We start from the raw sequence: 21,672 nt of genomic DNA, 5'->3' as shown, positions 1-21,672 counted from the left end.
TGGAAATGCTCCCTCCGATAGAACAAGAACAAAATATCCATTAGGACTGTTGAAGAACGTTCACAAGTTATGGAGGCCTGAGGTACAAAGGAGTATTAGGGTTTGGCCACATGTCCAGGTTGCTTGATGCAGTTTTGGAAGCCAAAACCAGGAGTTAATTCAAACAAGAGGAGTGTCTGTCCTGAAAGGGGTCTTCCCGTTGTGACAAATTAGCCTCTATCAAAAGGATAGGGGATAACTATAAGATCAGTGGAGGGTCCTAGTGCTGGAACCCCACCGATCACAAGAATGGAGACTCTGTACCTCTCAGGGGCCACACCAAATGAAAGGAGCAGCAAGTCGATCATGTGCACAGCCACTCCATTCATCTCTATGGGAGTTCTGGAAATAGAAGAGTGCTGTACTTGACTGTATCAGAAAATCCCATAGAAATGAATGGAGTGGTAGTGCTAGACCTGTCGCTCTGTTCATTTCTGGGGGCCCTTAGGGGTAAGGGGTCTTCATTCTTTTGATCTCTGGTGGTTCCAGTGGTAGGACTCTCCACTTATCTAAACTATTTGTGGATATGGGATAACTGGTCACAACCAGAATACCCACTTCCTCTCTTTCTCTCCTCAGACCTGATTTTGGCTTCCAAACTGCATCTGGATATCTGAACGTGTTTTTGTACCCTATGGTTGGCCATACCCCATGGATACTTCTTGTTAGATCCCACTTGACAAGCTTTCTGTATGGAAGCAGGCAAATATCAGGGGAAACAATGTTCATATTTATATCGGTCCGATGTGTGACAGCTACTCATGGCCTCTCTACTATAACATACACTTTTAGGGTGATAACTTATACATTTGCTTAAATGATGCACCTTTTGTCTTAGGCTACTTTTACACCTGCTTGCAGGATCCGGTAATCCGTATGCAAACGGATAGCATTTGTTTCCAGAACCGGATGCGGATCCGTCTGACAAATGCATTGAAATAGCGGATCCGTCTCTCTGGTGTCATCCGAAAAAACGGATCCGGTATTTATTTTTCTCACATTTTTAAAGGTCTGCTCGTGCGCAGACCGGGAAACCGGATGCGGTTTTCTGGAACACTTGGTACCGGATCCGGCATTAATACATTTCAATGGAAATGAATGCAAGTGTTCCGGAATTTTGGCCGGAGAAAATACCGCAGCATGCTGCGGTATTTTCTTCAGCCAAGTACCGTAAGAGAGACTGAACTGAGATATCCTGATGCATACTGAACGGAATGCTTTCCATTCAGAATGCATTAGGATAAAACTAAAGCGTTTTTTCCCCCGATATTGAACTCCTAGGATGGAACTCAATACTGGAAAACTTTAACGCTAGTGTGAAAGTACCCTTATTTTTCCGCAAGGTTACAACATTCTATGAATACAATTGCCATACAAGCTAAATAATAACACAACACATTAAATGAATAACGTAGTAATGATCTTGTCCATTTTACCTGTTGACTGAATGTTACGTTTCGCCTTCGGCTGCTCTCTGGGCACGTCCCTGTTACTATGTCTGGAATAGCTAATGACTGTGGCCTTTTCAGAATTCCTGATGATCTAGCCTTTGGTTCATCAAGGGACCCGACTCTCATACTACTCCTATCTGTGCCAGGACTTGTCAAGTTCTCAGCAGAATCCAGGCTTCTGTTTCCACTGCAGTAAAGACTTTCAGGTACTCTGGGAAGACTACTTGCTTGTCTTGGCAAACTTCCAGAAGTTGAGGAGAAAAACTCGTGTCCCCCAGTAAAGCAATCAATGAGAACACTGTCAATGTTAGTAGTGCCAAAAGAGGAAGCAAACTCATTGATGCCTGTCAAGGAATTGTCCCGGCTAATCAGACTGCCATACTTTGGTGTGAGAGGACTGAGAGGCGAGATTGGACTTGTGAAGTTGGCATACAAATGGTTAGAATTTTGTGAGGGCACTGTTTGATTCTCCTGTTCCTCAAAAAACACAGGTGGTGATGGAGGGAGAGGAAGACTGGGGCTTTTCATCACCTTTTTCTTTTTATTGAAGGATTGAAGAGGTCTTTCTGGAATACTGATCAAGGTCAAGACGGTGGTGATGGCCAGAGTTATGGATGTGAAGGTGTAGATGACTCGTAACTGTCCTCCCATTGCTTGTCCAAACTTTGTCTTGTTCCAATTAATGCCGCCAACCACATAACCAAAACCGCCACCAAGACCTACAAGAATAAGGCATAAATCATTGACTAGTCAATATACATCCTTACCCAGTCAGTTATACAGCACTTATATTAAGTGGACCCAGGCTTGTTAAAAAAAACAGAACTTCATTTTGGGCGGCGCAACATGCAGCATTGTGAAAACAGTGGCAATGAGCTTGGTGACTTAGGCACACAGATTGGCGGTTATAAATGTTACAGAACTTGGTGGTTACAGTTCCTATTGGGCAATTAGCTTGTTGGTTAGTCTCTGTTGAGCTGAACTTAATTAACTGTGGTTAATACAGGACATTTGATTTAGCACTGTCATGGTCCAGATCTCCTCCGGTTGTCACCTGCGATGTCAGTCCCATGAGTTCTAACCTCACACCTGACAGTTCTCTCGGTCCTTTCAAATCTACACTAATCACTCTGGACTCTGAGGAGCGTCTATCACATTATTATATAGTTTGGCTCCACCTTATTACGAACCCATACAGCACAATTGTCCTCCATCAGCACATATGCCCGCTTTATACAGTACAAAACATAACATTAAGATTTTAAAGGAACGGTGTTTGCGAAGTAAAAGCACATTAATGTTTGATTAACTCAACAGTTCAAGTGCACAACAGAAGGGGACAGTTCAAGTCATCTCAGTGCACCCCTATGCCATGTTATTGACTTGGACGCTCATTATGGTGAGTTCACATAAGTCAAAGTCTTCTTCTTTCCTCTGTTTATAATGCACAGACATCCTACCTCTTCAGTGGCCACAGACATGTAGAACTAGGCCTCCCTACATCACCCCCTCTCCCTAGATCCCTTGCTCTGCCCGAGTGTCAGTCTTCACTGAATTTTATCATTCTCTTCATGGCGCAGGAGCGTATGGATGGACAGAGCTGTAGGCCTCACAGAGTTACAGTAATACTGTGCTGCAGTGCATGTTATTGTGGGAGAACTGATAAAAATAGAATTTTAATGGCAAGGAGAATACATTTTTAATGATTATCATCAGTAAGCAACTCCTGGAATGATCAGTACACAGCAGGAGCCTCTGCCATCCACTTGCCAGATCCAAATCTGTCCCGCTAAAATCTAGTACTTTTGGCTGACATATTGCTAAAACTGATGATTAATTGTTAAAAAAAATTAGAATTTCATTTGGTGGACTTGCCCACTTATCTATAATTGGTGGGAAAAGATATTCTCTAAAAGCAACACAATCTGTAATTAAAATGTCCCGCTATCTCCCCAAGTTGCCCTCCTGGGTTGTCCCAAAGGCGATACGCCAACTAAGATATCTTTTCTATTTAATAAACTAATTATGGCTGCACGCCTGCTGATTCCACGGTTTTGGCTTTCACCAGACATTCCCCCAGAAGACCTATGGGTCAACAAAATAGAAACTATCTACCGTTTTGAAGAGATCGCTGCCTGGGAAAGCAGATCCCATCCTAGGTTCAAAAATAATTGGATGGATTGGGAGACATATAGAAACTTTAAAAGAGAACACAAGTATAACGTGGCTCACCCGTGTCTGTTAGTGTGGTCAAGGTGCTCTGTTTTAAGGATGTTTCACCTGACCATCCAATATATTGATTACGTAATAAAGATAAAAATAAAACAGGCACTCAACAGCTGGTATGTCTATAGTAGAATATTTATATAATAAAATGTACAATAAAATATCACATAAAATTTATAAAACATATAGAGTATAACATAATAGTAATTGCACTGAGCTTATTTAGCTTGTCTATGACAAGTGCTAATAGAATTCAGAAAATTGCTTACATCAATAAATAAATTGTGACATTAATAAGTGAATATTGTGAAATATTGATAATAATAAAGTATTAGAATAATCTTTGTGAGAAAAGAAATAATAGTGATGAACTGTGTCCATATAAAATTGTTGTAGCAACTTATTGATTTCCCTGCATCAATTTGAGTCCAGTATTTAGTAACACTGTTGTAGCAGAGTGAAGATACAAATGTAGCAGCAACCAGAGTCCGCACTCCAAGTACAAGGATATAAGGTAATATTCGGGTTAGTTGAATGGGGCGTCCCCCTCACTGTAAACCCTCTTACCTTGACTTTTAGAATGCTTATCGCTGTGTAAGGTGCTTTATAGCGCTCAATTCTAGGACTTTTAAACTTCCCGCTTGTTGCTCTCCGGTCTCGGCGTTACCACGTGATGTTAATGTTAATGCGTGTCACCTTCCAGGAAGCAGCATGCAGGGATCGCGTAATCTCGCGATAATTTCAATCAGCTCCTCTATTACTGGTATCCAGAGGCTTATGTTCGCTGATAGTTGTGCCGATAATTTGTAGATCTATTTCCTCGGATTCTGATGGGTAGTATAACACTCGCAGGACCAGCCAGACGCGTTTCGAGGGGTCTCCCTCTTCCTCAGTGGCTATATTACGAGTGTCTCTACCCTCCTCTTTATATACTCCATCACGAACCCCACCAAATACCCGGCATGGATTATTGATCTTCATATATAGCATTATATCTTATACTCAATGCATATCACTATATATTCAATGCATATCACTATATATCTCCATAGACAATTTAATTTATAAACTAACATTTAATAAAAATGACATTTAATACAAATAAACTGAGATTTAATAAAATGAACAATAATGAACATATGATATGAATTGTTTAAAATAGTTTAAAAGAACGTCTTTGGATACTCCTTCCTTCGTGTACTTCCCTAGTTAATTGATATTTATCCTTATTCCATACTAGATTCTTCAATTGTTACAATAGAAAAAACGCATCTTTTTTAAGAAAAACGCATCATGCTTAAAAAACCGCATATGCGTTTTCGATGCGTTTTCTCCACCAGAGGTTTCCCTATAATTTTTTTTTTTTTTTTTTTTTTTTTTTTTTTTATATTGTCTCTAATATTTAAAGACAAAAATAGATTATTTTAGAGACATAAAAAATGAATATTTATTAATTCACATCTTTGAGTTGTTCTGCAGAGTAGACTTAACACAATAAATAGGTGAATTTTGATACATTTGCTCAATAGATGGATTTACACGCTAGATGGATGTATTTTGGGGAGGGGGCCCAACTCCGAGGGGAGATCCTGGTGCTGCTAAACAGCCCTACTCAGGATGTCACCATCAGAGGAGGGCACCCATCCCCAATGTCTACAAGAAGCCAAACAACTCAAAGTCCGAATTAAGTCCTCGTGGGAGGAGTGTTTCAAAATCAAAGATTCTTCTGGATTCCTGCCTCGACATCCTGGCGATATGGTCTCCCCCTCTCCAGTGTACATCCACTTTTTCAAACGCTGCGAAGACCATACCCTCAGGGTTTTTATTATGATATTCTTTATAATGTAATGAGAGAGAATGTTTCTCATAGCCATTTCTTATATTTGTGATGTGTTCTGACAGTCTTTTTTTTAATGTACGTTTTGTTCGTCCAATGTATTGTTTTTTGCACTGACATTCTATAACATATAAGATATTGGTTGAGCTACACGTCAGAAATTCCTTTATTTTCCATGTAAAAGTGTTAACACATGATTGTATTTCAGTGGTCTTCTTGGGAAATGATGTTATTTTACATATTGCGCACTTCCCACATTTATAAAAGCCACTCAAATTCAACCAACCCTGCATGGATAATTTGTTCCTTTTATTTGGAACAGTTGGTGCTATTTTTAAGGACAAATTCTGGGCTCTTGAATAAGTTATTTGAGGACCATTGCTAACCAAAGGGCCTATTAGTCTATCACTTAATAAGTGATGCCAATGTTTCCTCACAATTCCTTCTATTTTTCTATGTTGTTTATTGAAGGGTAATATCATTCTCAACTGATCATTATTTTCTTCTTCTATGTCCTTCTTTATCTTTTCTACAAAGAAGGTATCTCTATGCATATTATTAACTTTTGTGAGTGCTTTATCCAATACAGTGTTTGGGTAATTTCTCTCTAAAAAACGTTTTTTCATAATTTCGGCCTCAAAAAGGAATTGTACAGATGTAAAAGATTTTGAAGTTGAGGCCGAAATTATGAAAAAACGTTTTTTAGAGAGAAATTACCCAAACACTGTATTGGATAAAGCACTCACAAAAGTTAATAATATGCATAGAGATACCTTCTTTGTAGAAAAGATAAAGAAGGACATAGAAGAAGAAAATAATGATCAGTTGAGAATGATATTACCCTTCAATAAACAACATAGAAAAATAGAAGGAATTGTGAGGAAACATTGGCATCACTTATTAAGTGATAGACTAATAGGCCCTTTGGTTAGCAATGGTCCTCAAATAACTTATTCAAGAGCCCAGAATTTGTCCTTAAAAATAGCACCAACTGTTCCAAATAAAAGGAACAAATTATCCATGCAGGGTTGGTTGAATTTGAGTGGCTTTTATAAATGTGGGAAGTGCGCAATATGTAAAATAACATCATTTCCCAAGAAGACCACTGAAATACAATCATGTGTTAACACTTTTACATGGAAAATAAAGGAATTTCTGACGTGTAGCTCAACCAATATCTTATATGTTATAGAATGTCAGTGCAAAAAACAATACATTGGACGAACAAAACGTACATTAAAAAAAAGACTGTCAGAACACATCACAAATATAAGAAATGGCTATGAGAAACATTCTCTCTCATTACATTATAAAGAATATCATAATAAAAACCCTGAGGGTATGGTCTTCGCAGCGTTTGAAAAAGTGGATGTACACTGGAGAGGGGGAGACCATATCGCCAGGATGTCGAGGCAGGAATCCAGAAGAATCTTTGATTTTGAAACACTCCTCCCACGAGGACTTAATTCGGACTTTGAGTTGTTTGGCTTCTTGTAGACATTGGGGATGGGTGCCCTCCTCTGATGGTGACATCCTGAGTAGGGCTGTTTAGCAGCACCAGGATCTCCCCTCGGAGTTGGGCCCCCTCCCCAAAATACATCCATCTAGCGTGTAAATCCATCTATTGAGCAAATGTATCAAAATTCACCTATTTATTGTGTTAAGTCTACTCTGCAGAACAACTCAAAGATGTGAATTAATAAATATTCATTTTTTATGTCTCTAAAATAATCTATTTTTGTCTTTAAATATTAGAGACAATATAAAAAAAAAAAAAAAAAAAAAAAAAAAAAAAAATTATAGGGAAACCTCTGGTGGAGAAAACGCATCGAAAACGCATATGCGGTTTTTTAAGCATGATGCGTTTTTCTTAAAAAAGATGCGTTTTTTCTATTGTAACAATTGAAGAATCTAGTATGGAATAAGGATAAATATCAATTAACTAGGGAAGTACACGAAGGAAGGAGTATCCAAAGACGTTCTTTTAAACTATTTTAAACAATTCATATCATATGTTCATTATTGTTCATTTTATTAAATCTCAGTTTATTTGTATTAAATGTCATTTTTATTAAATGTTAGTTTATAAATTAAATTGTCTATGGAGATATATAGTGATATGCATTGAATATATAGTGATATGCATTGAGTATAAGATATAATGCTATATATGAAGATCAATAATCCATGCCGGGTATTTGGTGGGGTTCGTGATGGAGTATATAAAGAGGAGGGTAGAGACACTCGTAATATAGCCACTGAGGAAGAGGGAGACCCCTCGAAACGCGTCTGGCTGGTCCTGCGAGTGTTATACTACCCATCAGAATCCGAGGAAATAGATCTACAAATTATCGGCACAACTATCAGCGAACATAAGCCTCTGGATACCAGTAATAGAGGAGCTGATTGAAATTATCGCGAGATTACGCGATCCCTGCATGCTGCTTCCTGGAAGGTGACACGCATTAACATTAACATCACGTGGTAACGCCGAGACCGGAGAGCAACAAGCGGGAAGTTTAAAAGTCCTAGAATTGAGCGCTATAAAGCACCTTACACAGCGATAAGCATTCTAAAAGTCAAGGTAAGAGGGTTTACAGTGAGGGGGACGCCCCATTCAACTAACCCGAATATTACCTTATATCCTTGTACTTGGAGTGCGGACTCTGGTTGCTGCTACATTTGTATCTTCACTCTGCTACAACAGTGTTACTAAATACTGGACTCAAATTGATGCAGGGAAATCAATAAGTTGCTACAACAATTTTATATGGACACAGTTCATCACTACTATTTCTTTTCGTTTTTCTCACAAAGATTATTATAATACTTTATTATTATCAATATTTCACAATATTCACTTATTAATGTCACAATTTATTTATTGATGTAAGCAATTTTCTGAATTCTATTAGCACTTGTCATAGACAAGCTAAATAAGCTCAGTGCAATTACTATTATGTTATACTCTATATGTTTTATAAATTTTATGTGATATTTTATTGTACATTTTATTATATAAATATTCTACTATAGACATACCAGCTGTTGAGTGCCTGTTTTATTTTTATCTTTATATAGAAACTTTAAATAGAGTTATTTCTTATCAATCACTTATCAATTTCTTATCAATTTTATGTCCGTCAGTGTTTGAATATAATCAACTTGATGTAACATCTACCCACATACTGTACTTGTTCTTGTTCGACTTTTGTTCGATCACTATGCTATAATTCGCATATTGTTATATGTCAATTTTTAGTCATTAATAAATAGAAGACACAGCTAAATGATGTTAAATCGCCAAATCTAATACATGTGATAAATTCTTGCTTCTGAGATATAACTTGATCATGAATCACATGTGATGTAACACGAATAAAATGCCATAAATTGCAGACAAAGAAAACGACTGACAAGTCCTTGCTGGCACTGACAATTACGGTGTGCGGTGCTCTACCTCTACAGCAACAGCTAAATGATGTGTCAGACAGTAGAAACACATCCAGTCGAGGGCTCGTTCACACGACCAATGGTGTCCCATTCCCGTATTGCGGACTGCATTTGCGGATCCGCAATACACGGGCACCGTTCCGTTGACATTCCGCATCACGGATGCAGACCCATTCATTTCAATGGGTCTGCAAATCCAGAGATGCGGAACTGAACACTACGGATTGCTTTCTGGGGTCACGTTCCGTACATCCACACCGCAAAAAGATAGAACATGCTATATCTTTTTGTGGAATGGAGGGATCGCGGACCCTTTTAAGTGAATGGCTCTGCGAACCCCATGCGCCTGCCCCACGGAAGGTGCCCGTGTCAGACAGTAGAAACACATCCAGTTGAGGGATCGTTCACACGACCGTTGGTGTCCCGTTCCCGTATTGCGGGCCACATTTGCGGATCCGCAATACACGGGCACCATTCCATTGTCATTCCACATCATGGATGCAGACCCATTCATTTCAATGGGGCCGCAAATCCGGAGATGTGGAACGGTGCGGAAACACTACGGATGCATTACGGAGTGCTTTCTGGGGTTCCGTTCCATGCCTCCGCACCGCAAAAAGATAGAACATGCTCTATCTTTTTGTGGAACGGAGGGATTGTGGACCCATTCAGGTGAATGGGTCTGCGATCCCCATGCCTGTGCATTGCGGACCGCAATTTGCGGTTCAGAGCACGGGCACTGGCCACCAACGGTCGTGTGAACGATCCCTGACACAGAGCAATGGTAACAACCAGTTTTCATTTATCCATACATTTTCAAGAGGAAGAACAGAGGAACAGCACAACACAGTGGAGGACGTTTATCAACCCCGGTATGCAAAAAAGGGGGAATGTATCAAGTGTGCTGCACGAGAAAAGTGGAGCGATTTTGAAAATGTTGTCGGTGGAATAGCCGTTTATGTCAAATTTATGATGCATTTGTGTCATTTTTAGGGAAGTGTGTCCGTGTTTCACTAATGCTGCACAGCTGAAAAATTATTTTCATACCATCTCTTCCTAATGATCTGTGAAACACTGATGAAATACGGATGGCATCCGTGGTTTTCACGGACCCATAGACTATAATGGCTTGATAGATCAGTGAACACGGACAAAATAGAGCATGCTAAAAACACTGGCCCACAGACACAGATATCGTGTGAATACACACATTAAAATGAATGGCGACGTATGCTGTCCATGGAGAACACATACAGCACACGACCGTGTAACACAGACGTGTGAATAAGGCTTTAGGGTCTGGCTACACAGTGACATGTGTCTAGAAGAAGAGAAACAAACAACAAAAAAAATGGGATCCCGTAAATTTTTTTTAATAATATCCGGTTGCATCAGTTGGCATCCATTTGAGCCATTTCCCCGGAAAAAAATGTACTGCAGCAAGACTTTTTTCCGTCTAGAAAAATGGATCTCAGACGGAAATGGCGGAAACGGATGCCAACTGATGCAAAAACGGAAAGCTAAACTGAGATGTGAACTTAACCTAATTGTGGTGCATCTGACACCAGTGGGAGAGTAAGGCCTCATTCACACGTCAGTGTTTTGGTCAGTGATTTCCATCAGTAATTGTGAGCCAAAACCAGGACTGGAGCATCCACAGAGCTAAGGCTACTTTCATACTGGCGTTTCTGGGTCCGCCTGTGAGATAAGTTCAGGGCTCTCACAAGCGGCCCAAAACGGATCAGTTCAGCCCTAATGCATTCAGAATGCATCAATTTGGCTGCGTTTGGTCTCCGTTGCGTTTTTTAGATGGTCACTAAAACGCTGCTTGCAGCGTTTTGGTGACCGTCTGACGATGCGGAGCCAAACGGATCCGTCCTGACTCTACAATGTAAGTCAATGGGGACGGATCTGTTTTTCACTGACACAATATGGTGCAATTGAAAACGGATCCGTCCCCATTAACTTTCAATGTAAGATACAAGACGGATCCGCACCGAACGCCAGTGTGAAAGTAGCCTAAGATATAAGGTAAAGATCTGCGCCTGTTCTGTGTTTAGAGCCGCACCTGGTTTTGACTCTAAATCACTGATGGAAATCACTGACCGAACACTGACAGTGTGAATGAGGGATGAGACCGATGTGTAAACCACTGAATTTAATAAATGTCTTCCAGTGTTCTAAGAATGGATGTTCCAGAATTGTTTTTTCCATGGGAATGTCTTTATATATACTCCGTTTTGGACAATACCTATTCATTAGACAGATCCCACAACAATAAAATGATCACAAAGTTTCGTCCACCTGGGACCTCAATGATCAGCAGCAATCTGTGGAGAAATTTCACTGCAGCGCCACCACAGGAGAAATTAAGCATTACACAGACAGCACCTATACAGTGATGGCTAACCTCTGACACTCCAGCTGCTGTGAAACTACAACTCCCAGTATGCTCCATTCATTTCTGTGGAGTTCTGAGAACAGCCAGGCAAGTGTACATCTTGGGAGTCGTAGTTTTACCACAGCTGGAGTGCCGGAGGTTAGCCAGGACTAGACAAATGAGTGGTTGGAAATGAAGGACAGGACAGATCCTGCAGAATGGACGGCTCTGAAACTGCTCTGCCCTCTCCAACAGATGAGGATCCTGAGCAGAGACCAAGATTGCCAACCAGAATTCTTCTTTTTTCTGGACAATTTATCCCAAAATAATGGACAGATAACATTTTTTATGGACGAATTGGAAAACCATAATGAATAATAAAGATTATAAGTAACACATGTCTATAGCTCAATATACTGATTACACTTCATTAACAACATATACTGTGAGCTGTAAAATGATGATAATTACCACCAAAATAATCTAGTCAAGTACCACCAGCCTCTAAACACACATCTATTTATTTTCACGAACACAGTAAAAAAGTCGCCTATTTGCACAGACAGTCCAGAAATTTCTGGACGCCTGGTAACCCTGGAAGAGACCCTCCCACCCTCTATTATCTAATAGGATATATAAAATTGGGTTTCTAAACTAGACAATTCCTTTAAAGGGATTCTGTCACCTCCCCTCAGCCAAAAAACGATTTAAAAGCAGCCATGCAGCACAGCTTACCTGGATTAGGCTGTGCTGTTTTATCTTGAAATCCGTCCAGCAGTTACTTCAAAAAACGACTTTGATCAATAAGTAAATGCGTCCTGAAGGTGCCCAGAGGGGCGTTTTTTTCTTCCTAGTGAGCCCAGTACCGCCCCTCTTTCAGTGCCCAGCCCGCCTTCCTTGTATTTTCTAACCGCCGCCCCCAGCCTGCCACAGCCTCCCCTCCCTCTCCTCCCCCTCCCTCACGCCGAACGAAGTCTCGCACAGGCGCAGTACCCACTGAGGGCTGCGCCTGTGCGATCATCAGGAGACTGAGGGCGGCAGCTTCATCTTCGTCACTGGGCATGCGCCGAGCCCAGTGACGTCCGATGCTCGCTCTTCCCTCAGTCAGCAGGGAAGAGCGAGCATCGGACGTCACTGGGCTCGGCGCATGCCCAGTGACGAAGATGAAGCTGCCGCCCTCAGTCTCCTGATGATCGCACAGGCGCAGCCCTCAGTGGGTACTGCGCCTGTGCGAGACTTCGTTCGGCGTGAGGGAGGGGGAGGAGAGGGAGGGGAGGCTGTGGCAGGCTGGGGGCGGCGGTTAGAAAATACAAGGAAGGCGGGCTGGGCACTGAAAGAGGGGCGGTACTGGGCTCACTAGGAAGAAAAAAACGCCCCTCTGGGCACCTTCAGGACGCATTTCCTTATTGATCAAAGTCGTTTTTTGAAGTAACTGCTGGACGGATTTCAAGATAAAACAGCACAGCCTAATCCAGGTAAGCTGTGCTGCATGACTGCTTTTAAATCGTTTTTTGGCTGAGGGGAGGTGACAGAATCCCTTTAATGAGACCGGAGAGCTGACAGGTGTTCTTTAAGCATATGGTAAGTCATTACCTCCGAGCAGAGCATGAATGTTCAGTCCCCGGTCTTGATCTTCTGGGCTGCACACATCCATCATATAGGCATGGCTGGGATTATCGGCAGAATCAGCACTAAAATCCATCAGGACCACGCCACAGATTGTTAGAATGAGGCCCCATTTATGATCGTTGCTCGTATCGGCTGCAGACAATCCTATGTCTCTTCCATTGAGTAAAAGTGTTAGGCCAAATAAGGCTCCTGTGAATAAATGAAGCATAGTGTGAAATCAGAAGCCAGTTAGGAAGTTCTCATATAGGAGAAAGCCTTGTGTAGCTTATACCTACATTTTACAAAACGGAACGCACTAGTGAGGCTAAGGCTAGTTTCACACTAGCGGCAACTGTTCCGGCGAGTGAACAGCCTGTCGGATCCGTCCTGCCGCTAGTGTACGCGTGTCCCCGGACTACCGGTACGGCCCCATTGACTATAATGGGGGCGGGGATGCGCTCCAGCGGCAGCACATGCCGAGAGGCGGCCAGACTAAAAATACGACAAGTACCCTAAAACCAGCCAACAAAGATTATTGGTGAAGGTCAAAGTGAATCTATGCATCAGTCAGAAACTTATAGGCAACTTATAGGAATGTACTGAGAGGACTCCTCTCTGAGTCCTCTGCATTATGTGTGTGAGCTCAGGAGTCCTCTCAATGCATTTCACTGCTGGTTTATGGGAGCACAGTGTCGGAATGGAGGGGAGTATGGAGATACAAATTATATAACCGGACTCAGCGCCAGTTACTCTGGTTTGGAGGGTGTTTCTGAACTGACAGATTCCCTTTAAAACATATGTGCAGTCAGGAGCTTAAAAATGATATGTTCAGTAAGACAGCACCGATAAGGGATAAGTACTCTCTACTTTTTTTCTCAGTACGGTAATTCTTCCTTGGCTACTGTTTCGCACAGCTTCATTAGGACAGAGCTGTGATCTGACAAGGGTACACTTACTCTAGTATACCTGGCTGTAAATGGAGTTGTGTAACCAGGGCCGGGACGAGGGGTAGGCGAGGGTAGGCACATGCCTAGGGCACCCAGAGCGGTGCGGTAAAACCAGAGCACATGTGTATCCCTCCGCCAGGGACTTCAATCAAACCAGTGCAGGCATTTTTATGGAACAGCCACCGTGGACAGGCTCCCCCTCCCTGACTCCAGAATGAACTAATTTGTATACAGCCTATGGTGTTTTAGCTGAATGTCACCAGGAAATTCAGTGCTAAACCAGGCACAATGCCTTGCAGGGCTAGCTTAGCTGTATGTAATGATAACTTTCACTTACTGATCCATTGCTTCATTCTGGAAAAACTATTAAACCATATGCAAATGAGCAGTTAAGTGCACCAAAGGGTGGGCCTAACCCACTCTGTGCACCCATTCTCCCCCCGCTTACTCTACCCACCTCCACCTCTCCGTGATTGACGGCGACAGGTTCCTGCATAGTCATTTGGCCTGGTTTAACAGTGATTTCCTGGAGAAAGGTGCCCTTTAAGGCAGCTATATACACACAGTATAAAACAACGGCGGCAATTTAGGGCTAAATCCTGCTGACAAATTCCTTTAAAACATTTTTTCCAATCTGTTTTCTCTACATGATTATGGGGGCAGCCATCTTGTTTTAGCTGACAGATTGATCGATAGATAGATAATAGATAAGATAGATAACATTGCCTTCTTTATGTACCAGGTGACACTTACCTATTGCAAGAACAAGAATGAATGGCCTCCTCCTGCCGAATCTGGAAGTGCAGGTGTCACTCCATGCCCCCAGTAAAGGCTGAAGTAAAAATCCTTAAGAAGAAGAAAAACATTTCACATATTACAAACTTTCCAGGTAATCTGACCTGTAAGATATGTTTTATTTGAACTAATGCTGTTTCTTTTTTTTATCTACTGGGCTGATCCGGATGATTATGAGGATTCATACCAGTGGCTGTTCATGTAATATGTGCTAGGCTGGGTTATACAAAGATTTGTGGTTCCAACCTGACGTCTATCTAATAAAAATAGCCAAAATAAACACCCACAATACACCCAGTATGTTCCTTACATATGCTCGGTGGAAGTTTTTTTTTTCATTTGCTAGAAAAGTTTAGCACATTGTAGTAGAGAAGATATGGTACCACAATAAGTGTTATGTCCCAGCTGAACAGACAGGGATGCAATTTTGAGGGACAAGAAATGTTCCCTTACTTCTGTAACTTTACATTTGAGGATCATACTGTATATGAAATACATTAGTGAATTAAATAAAGGTTTTTCCTAACTGTAATAATAATTTCATACACATAAAATAAATAAATTCTAATTGATTGTAATTACCTTTGAGATTTGGTGCTGTGAGTACTGAAAGCAGCCTCCAGTTGGTACAAGAACTGCACCAAATCAAAAATTTAAGCACATTAAAGGGGTTGTCTGAGGTAATTAAAAGTCTCAGACAAGCACTCCAATAGCCTAAAATAAAATAAAAATCACTCATTTCTCAACATTGTTCTCTGCGGTGCTGGTCTAGTTCTCCTGAGGATAGTGATTGGCTGTAGCGGTCAAGCGCCATATACCAACACGTCACCGTAAATAGTTTGATAAATAAGCACATCGGCAGGAGGACTGGACCAGCGCCACAGAGAAAGGGGCGAGTATTAAATTATTTAGTATTTTAGGCTATTGCAGGGCTTGTCCAAGATTCTTAATTATCCTGGACAACCCCTGTAGGCTGGTGTCACACACAGCCTTTTCTGGCAGTTTTTAATGCAGTTTTTTGAGCCAAAGCAAGAAGTGGGTTGGAAGTAAATGAGAAATATAAAGGCAAGACATACGTCACATCCCTGCTGGATCCACTTCTGGTGTGTGTGACACCACCCTTGAATTTATTTTACATAAGGCCATTGTAAAAAAGATCCTCTGATTCAAGAAAAAAAAATCCCATTAGCTGGGAAATGAACAGATAACTGACATGGCAGCATTCTTTTCATCTTCTTTTGTTGCAGAACTGCTAATTATTGGGCTCTTCTTCTGCCATCCAAGATGGCCTCACCACTTTTCAACTACCTGATGCACGCTGTACATATGGTAGCCCAAGACACTTCCTGCTTCTCTAGTCCTGCTCTTGGATTGGCCAGCTCTGCTCATGTGAGCAGTACTGGCCAATCCAAGGGCACAAGGGAGTGTCTTGGGCTACCATGTGCACAGCATGCATTAAGTAGTCTAAGAAACGGTGCGGGCATCTTAGATCGAGACAAGGAGCCAGTGGATCTGCAGCTGAAAAAATGAAGATGAGGGCACCATGTAAGTGTTCTGTTTATTCATGATTTTTTTTTTCTAAAGGGTAGCTTTAAAGGTGTTGTCCCATGAATATCTTCAGGCTTGATGAAGCGCGATCTGCACAAAACGCATCCCTCCATGGAGTTTTTTATTCATGTAAATAAAAATTATGTTTTATTTTGAATTCCAAGGCGCTGGATCTATTGAAAATTTGTTGCTGAAATCTTCATCAACTATCGATGGTTGAAAACCCAGTGATCATTAAGAGACATCCTTGTTTAAATGGAGTGGTAGCACACATATATGAGCACCGCTCCCTTGACTACTATGTGACTGCCAGAGATAGTTGAGTCCAGCATTCAGTAGTCCCACAGACAGTGAATGGAGAGAGCATCAGTCATTCATGTACACCCCTGCTGACTTGTGGACCCTTGTTTTCATGATCTCCAATCCTCTGAGTTGGTGATAAATGTTGTTCATGGGCCAACCCCTTTAAAGAAACACAGCCAGTGGTGTGAAATATTCTCACGTACCATTTTGCCTATTACAGCAGTCTTTACTTTGATTATGGATACTTAAAGGGGTTCTCCGGGAATTAAGAAAATGAAAATACTTAAATATTACTTCATTATAAATATATTACCAAATACCTTTCATTAGTTATAATGGCTCGTTTTGTCCAGGGAGCAATCATTAAGAAAATCATTAAGAAAAATAAAATGGCCGCCATCCTACTAGCACACACAAAACCTGTCCTAATTACACAGGAGGACAAGTTAAAGAGCTGCGCAACCTTCCTCTCTTACTTGTCAGGTATTATGATCCTGAATACAGCTGATACGATCTTCAGATGAATCTCTGTAGGAATGGAGTTCATGAGGAGATATGAAGCACAGAGATGAGGTGGGGATGTGGCTAATAGGCAGCAGCACTAGTAAGCAGTCTCCATTACCACAGTCTGTCCTCTCTGTACTTCATGTGTTCTCATGGACTCCATTCCCACAGAGATTCAGTTAAGTTCTTATCATCTCTATTCAGGATCATAATCACTGACAAGCAGATCAGAGAGGAGGATAAGGCAGCTCTTTACCTCAGTGATTTAAAGTAACTTTTGTGTGATATGACAGGTTTTGTGTTTGCTAATAGGATGGCGGCCATTTTATTTCTTCTAATGATTGCTCTCGAGACAAAATGAACCATTATAGCTAATTAAAGGTATTTGGGAATATATTTACACTAAAGTATTATTTAAGTATTTTCATTTTCTTAATTCCCGGAGAATCCCTTTAACTCACTGACTATAATGGATTTATTACAATCTACCGGCAAACATGGGTTTCAAAACTCGTACTCCTCTTTCTGCATTTCATTTGAACTGTTATAAACTACGTGATAATAGGTGCTAAGCCCGAATTCTACCAAAACATCAAATAAAAACCATTATTACCCAAGATGGGGCTGATAAACCACACCATACTATAGAACTGATCTGGAAGACCCATCTGAAGGAGAACTGGTGTGACGTATGCTGTTTCCATTGCATAACAGAACTCGATTCCGAACAATATGCACCCATTAAATAAGAGTTCCATAAAAGATCTTCGAGGATGAAGGTCCACAAAATCAATCAAATCAAGTGGACATGGGGTATTAGGGGGAGGAGGAGGTGAAGGCCGGACTAGTTTTCTTCTCTTTGGATGTCTTTTGAAATTGTTGGCTCGATGGCTGATATGACCCGTTACAGATGAAGTGTAGCCACACACCTGCGACCTCCAGAATTCTTGGGTAACCATGTTTGGAAGTGTGGGGTCAGCTGGCGGTGATATTATGGATGAAGACATGTTGGACTGATCTGTTATTTCTGAAAAACAAAATTGGTTATGGAAGAAGCCATAGTGTATTGGGAGAGGTGGCATTTAATTATTGTGATGTGGCTCTATATCAGTGCTTGTTTTACTACACATATCGGACTATATAGGGAGGGATTATTAGTCAGCCATATTAGCCTGATTCGTTTCTACTCGAAGTGACCTACGAGGCACCTAGCAGCCATTCCCCATCTGTCCTCTCTCTTGGAATCTCCTCAATCTCCTAGAAATGTTTAGAGCAGTGCTCCCTGGCAAAATATATGCAAAATAGTTCACCCTCAGAAGCAAGACTGTATCTGTAGTGCCGCTTATAGTTGGTTACCATGTTGGTCAATGACTGACCACTTAAAGGATTTTCTGGGTGTTTAATATTGATGACCTATCCTCAGTATAGGTCATCAATATTAGATTGGCGTTGGCCCGACACCCGGAACCCCCAAAGATTAGCCGTTTTAAGAGGCTGTGGTGCTTCAGTGAGCACCACGGCCTTCTTGCAGCTTGTTAAACACAGTGCCATCCATTGGATAACAGATGTGCTTAGTAATGCAGCTCAGCCCCATTCACATGAATAGGATGTCTCTGGCCCAGGAAAAGGCTTCAGCACTTACCAGAGCACTGTATCCACTTCAAACAGCTGATCGGCAATGGTGCCGGAGTCGTACCTCCACCGATATATTGATGATTTAGCCTGACAATAGGCCATTTATATAAAAATCTTGAACAACCTCTTTAAAGAACCTTGAAACATGACTTGGGCTCTCTATATAACACTGTTAAAGTTGTTGTTTCTTCTCAGTACACAGTGGGTTCTGCTTGGGTGTATTGGAAGCCTTGTCTACTGCTTCTCGGAAGCTACACATTCAACTATGGGGCCACTAGGGACAAGACGTTTTCCAATGCTATATAGATAGCTGTTAATATCCTCCCGATAGATAGTGGATGCTGTCCCACAGGGTTACCATGTACTGGATTCTTCCTTAGTTGGTCACCAGAGACACACATTATCATGGTGCTTGCCAGCTGTTGGCTTCCAAGATTTACCAAGTCAACCAATATTATGAAACACAGTCATAAAAGATAATACATGCCCTTAAATACCCCTCAACAATCTACCATAAGCTTTATGCCACATGGCACTGTTTGGCTCAAGTGTCCTAACGCATTTTATATCTAATAAAAAGTGGTCTAAATTTTCCCTGATGGCAACACATTGGCCAGAGGCTAAGTGATAAATCTGCAAATGGAAGCTAAATACGATATATTGTATCTGATGTGGGATCACAACATGAAGACAGAATCACAATTAGGCACATGCTGAGTCAGCACGGAGCCAGGAGGGGTTGGCCAAGCGCTGTATTACGGGAACATAGGCCTTGCTGCTCTATGAAAGATAAGTAGTGAAACCCTAACCAGTTATCATCCATATATTTCTTCCTATTGCCAATTATCTGAAGCATTTGGCATTTTATACAATGCCTGAATTTAGCAGCGGCTTTTTACCATTCAAATCAATGTGATGCTTTAGGATAAGTTACGGTGACCCCTTCTAAAAACATTAACTTAAACCACTGCAAGCAAGAAGACAACCATGGTAACATAAGCACGGGTAATGAAAGGTATGCAGGTTTGGTTCCAAAAAAATACATTGTATATTGGCAGATAAAGGACACGTGATCCATATGGATTGGAGTAGAAGCGGCATCCAGCTGGACTGATAGACTATCCTGCTCCACTGCCACAAATCACAGGTCCATACATACTGGATAATAATGGAAATCTGAGGAAACACACAGTACGGTTCACATGGTGATGCAGCAAAAGGAAATTTACTATCAAAATAAGGACAAAAGGCATACAGCGTGTACCGAAAACCACATACAATATAAATAAACCAGTGTATAATGCCAAATAAAATGGAATAGTTCACAGAAAGACAGGATATTCCCATTGATTGTTACCTGTGATATTCAGGACATTCTTCTCAGGGGCTAGCTTGCAGCATGGGTAATGGACAGGGCTTCCCAGGCTAAGTCTGCAGCATCCTCCCTCCCTACACCCAAGGAGTCTTCCTTCTGGCTGTGTGGAGGTGGGGGGAGGTGGGAGTCTTCTGACATCACTACCCTGCTCCTCTCTCTGCTGTCTGATGCCTGTCTCCTGGTGTCTTCTATTGTTCTGCAGCGATGCTGGAGACAGCAGACCACAACACTGCACACATTATAGTGGGGGGCACCATGGGCAGGTGAGGCAGGGAAGCTGGTAAGAACGTGTACAAGCGCTGGTGACACTGGAAGGAGAAACATACATTTATCTGCATTGTACGCAGGCAAGGAAAATGCTGCAGTCATTACAATGCTGGCAGTAGATCTGCTGCAACCACTGAACATGTTTTACTGAAATTTTAGATATAAATGATAGATAGAGAGATGATGATAATATATAGATGGATAGATAGATAGATAGATATTAGATAGATAGATATGAGATCGAGATAGATAAATAGATAGATAAATAGATAGATATTAGATAGATAGTTAGAAGATAGTTATTAGATAGATAGAAGATATGGGATAGATATAGATAGATAAATAGATAGATAGATAGATATGAGATCGAGATAGATAAATAGATAGATAAATAGATATTAGATAGATAGTTAGAAGATAGTTATTAGATAGATAGATAGAAGATATGGGATAGATATAGATAGATAAATAGATAGATAGATAGATAGATAGATATGAGATCGAGATAGATAGATAGATATACTAGACAGGTAATACTTTTACTATCATTTGCTCTATAAAGGGTCAAGTGAGAAACCACATTGTAAATACATTTGATTGCTTTTCTGTGTATTGAGTTACAGCCTTTATTGTACCCTGGAGCTGCATTCATAATTCTGTTGGTTGTTACTGGAAACAGTCAACAAACGTGTGATACATCTAACATCCTTATAATGCAGTGTATGTCTTTCCTCAAATCAAAATGCTTTACATGGAGTGAAGCTGACACATCCCAGGATTTAAATCAAAGAGGTAATGATGGGAGATTTCAGCTCTAAAGCTGCAGAAATTTGAAAGTAGCTTTGGAGTATGATACAGGCTGTAACTCGTACAAGATAAGTAACACACTGCCTTGGAATGACCTTGGATTCTGTCCTTTCCTTCCGATCGCACATCAAAGTCCTTTCCACCACCTGCCGCCTCCAACTCAAAAACATCTCCCGCATCCGAGCTTTCCTCAACTTTGAATCTGCGAAAATGCTTGTACATGTCCTCATCATCTCCTGCCTGGACTACTGCAACATCCTCCTCTGTGGCCTTCCATCTAGCACTCTCGCACCCCTCCAATCTATCCTCAACTGTCCATAACCTGTCCCCTCCCTACATCTCTGAGCTGCTTTCCCGATACACCCCCACACGCACTCTCCGATACTCACAAGACCTCCTTCTCTCCTCTCATCACCTCTTCCCACAATCGCCTCCAGTATTTCTCCCGTGCATCCCCCACACTCTGGAACTCACTACCCCAACATATCAGACTCTCC

General features: G+C 41.2%; 1 protein-coding gene across 1 annotated transcript in view; it reads right to left on the bottom strand.

The window, feature by feature from the left end:
- Nucleotides 1-20,554, bottom strand: part of SLC45A1 (solute carrier family 45 member 1) — a 29,719-nt gene extending 9,165 nt beyond the window's left edge. The window contains exons 1-5 of the mRNA XM_044278414.1: nucleotides 20,084-20,554; nucleotides 17,705-18,118; nucleotides 14,695-14,787; nucleotides 12,980-13,204; nucleotides 1,476-2,209 (exon numbers count right to left, since the gene is read on the bottom strand). Of these exons, the coding sequence (XP_044134349.1) occupies nucleotides 1,476-2,209; nucleotides 12,980-13,204; nucleotides 14,695-14,787; nucleotides 17,705-18,098 (1,446 nt within the window). The 5' untranslated portion in view covers nucleotides 18,099-18,118; nucleotides 20,084-20,554. The remainder of the gene's footprint in view (nucleotides 1-1,475; nucleotides 2,210-12,979; nucleotides 13,205-14,694; nucleotides 14,788-17,704; nucleotides 18,119-20,083) is intronic.
- Nucleotides 20,555-21,672: the final 1,118 nt, after the last annotated feature.

Source organism: Bufo gargarizans, chromosome 2 (genome assembly GCF_014858855.1).
Source record: "Bufo gargarizans isolate SCDJY-AF-19 chromosome 2, ASM1485885v1, whole genome shotgun sequence".
NCBI lineage: Eukaryota > Metazoa > Chordata > Amphibia > Anura > Bufonidae > Bufo > Bufo gargarizans.
This window is presented reverse-complemented; position numbering and strand designations above follow the sequence as displayed.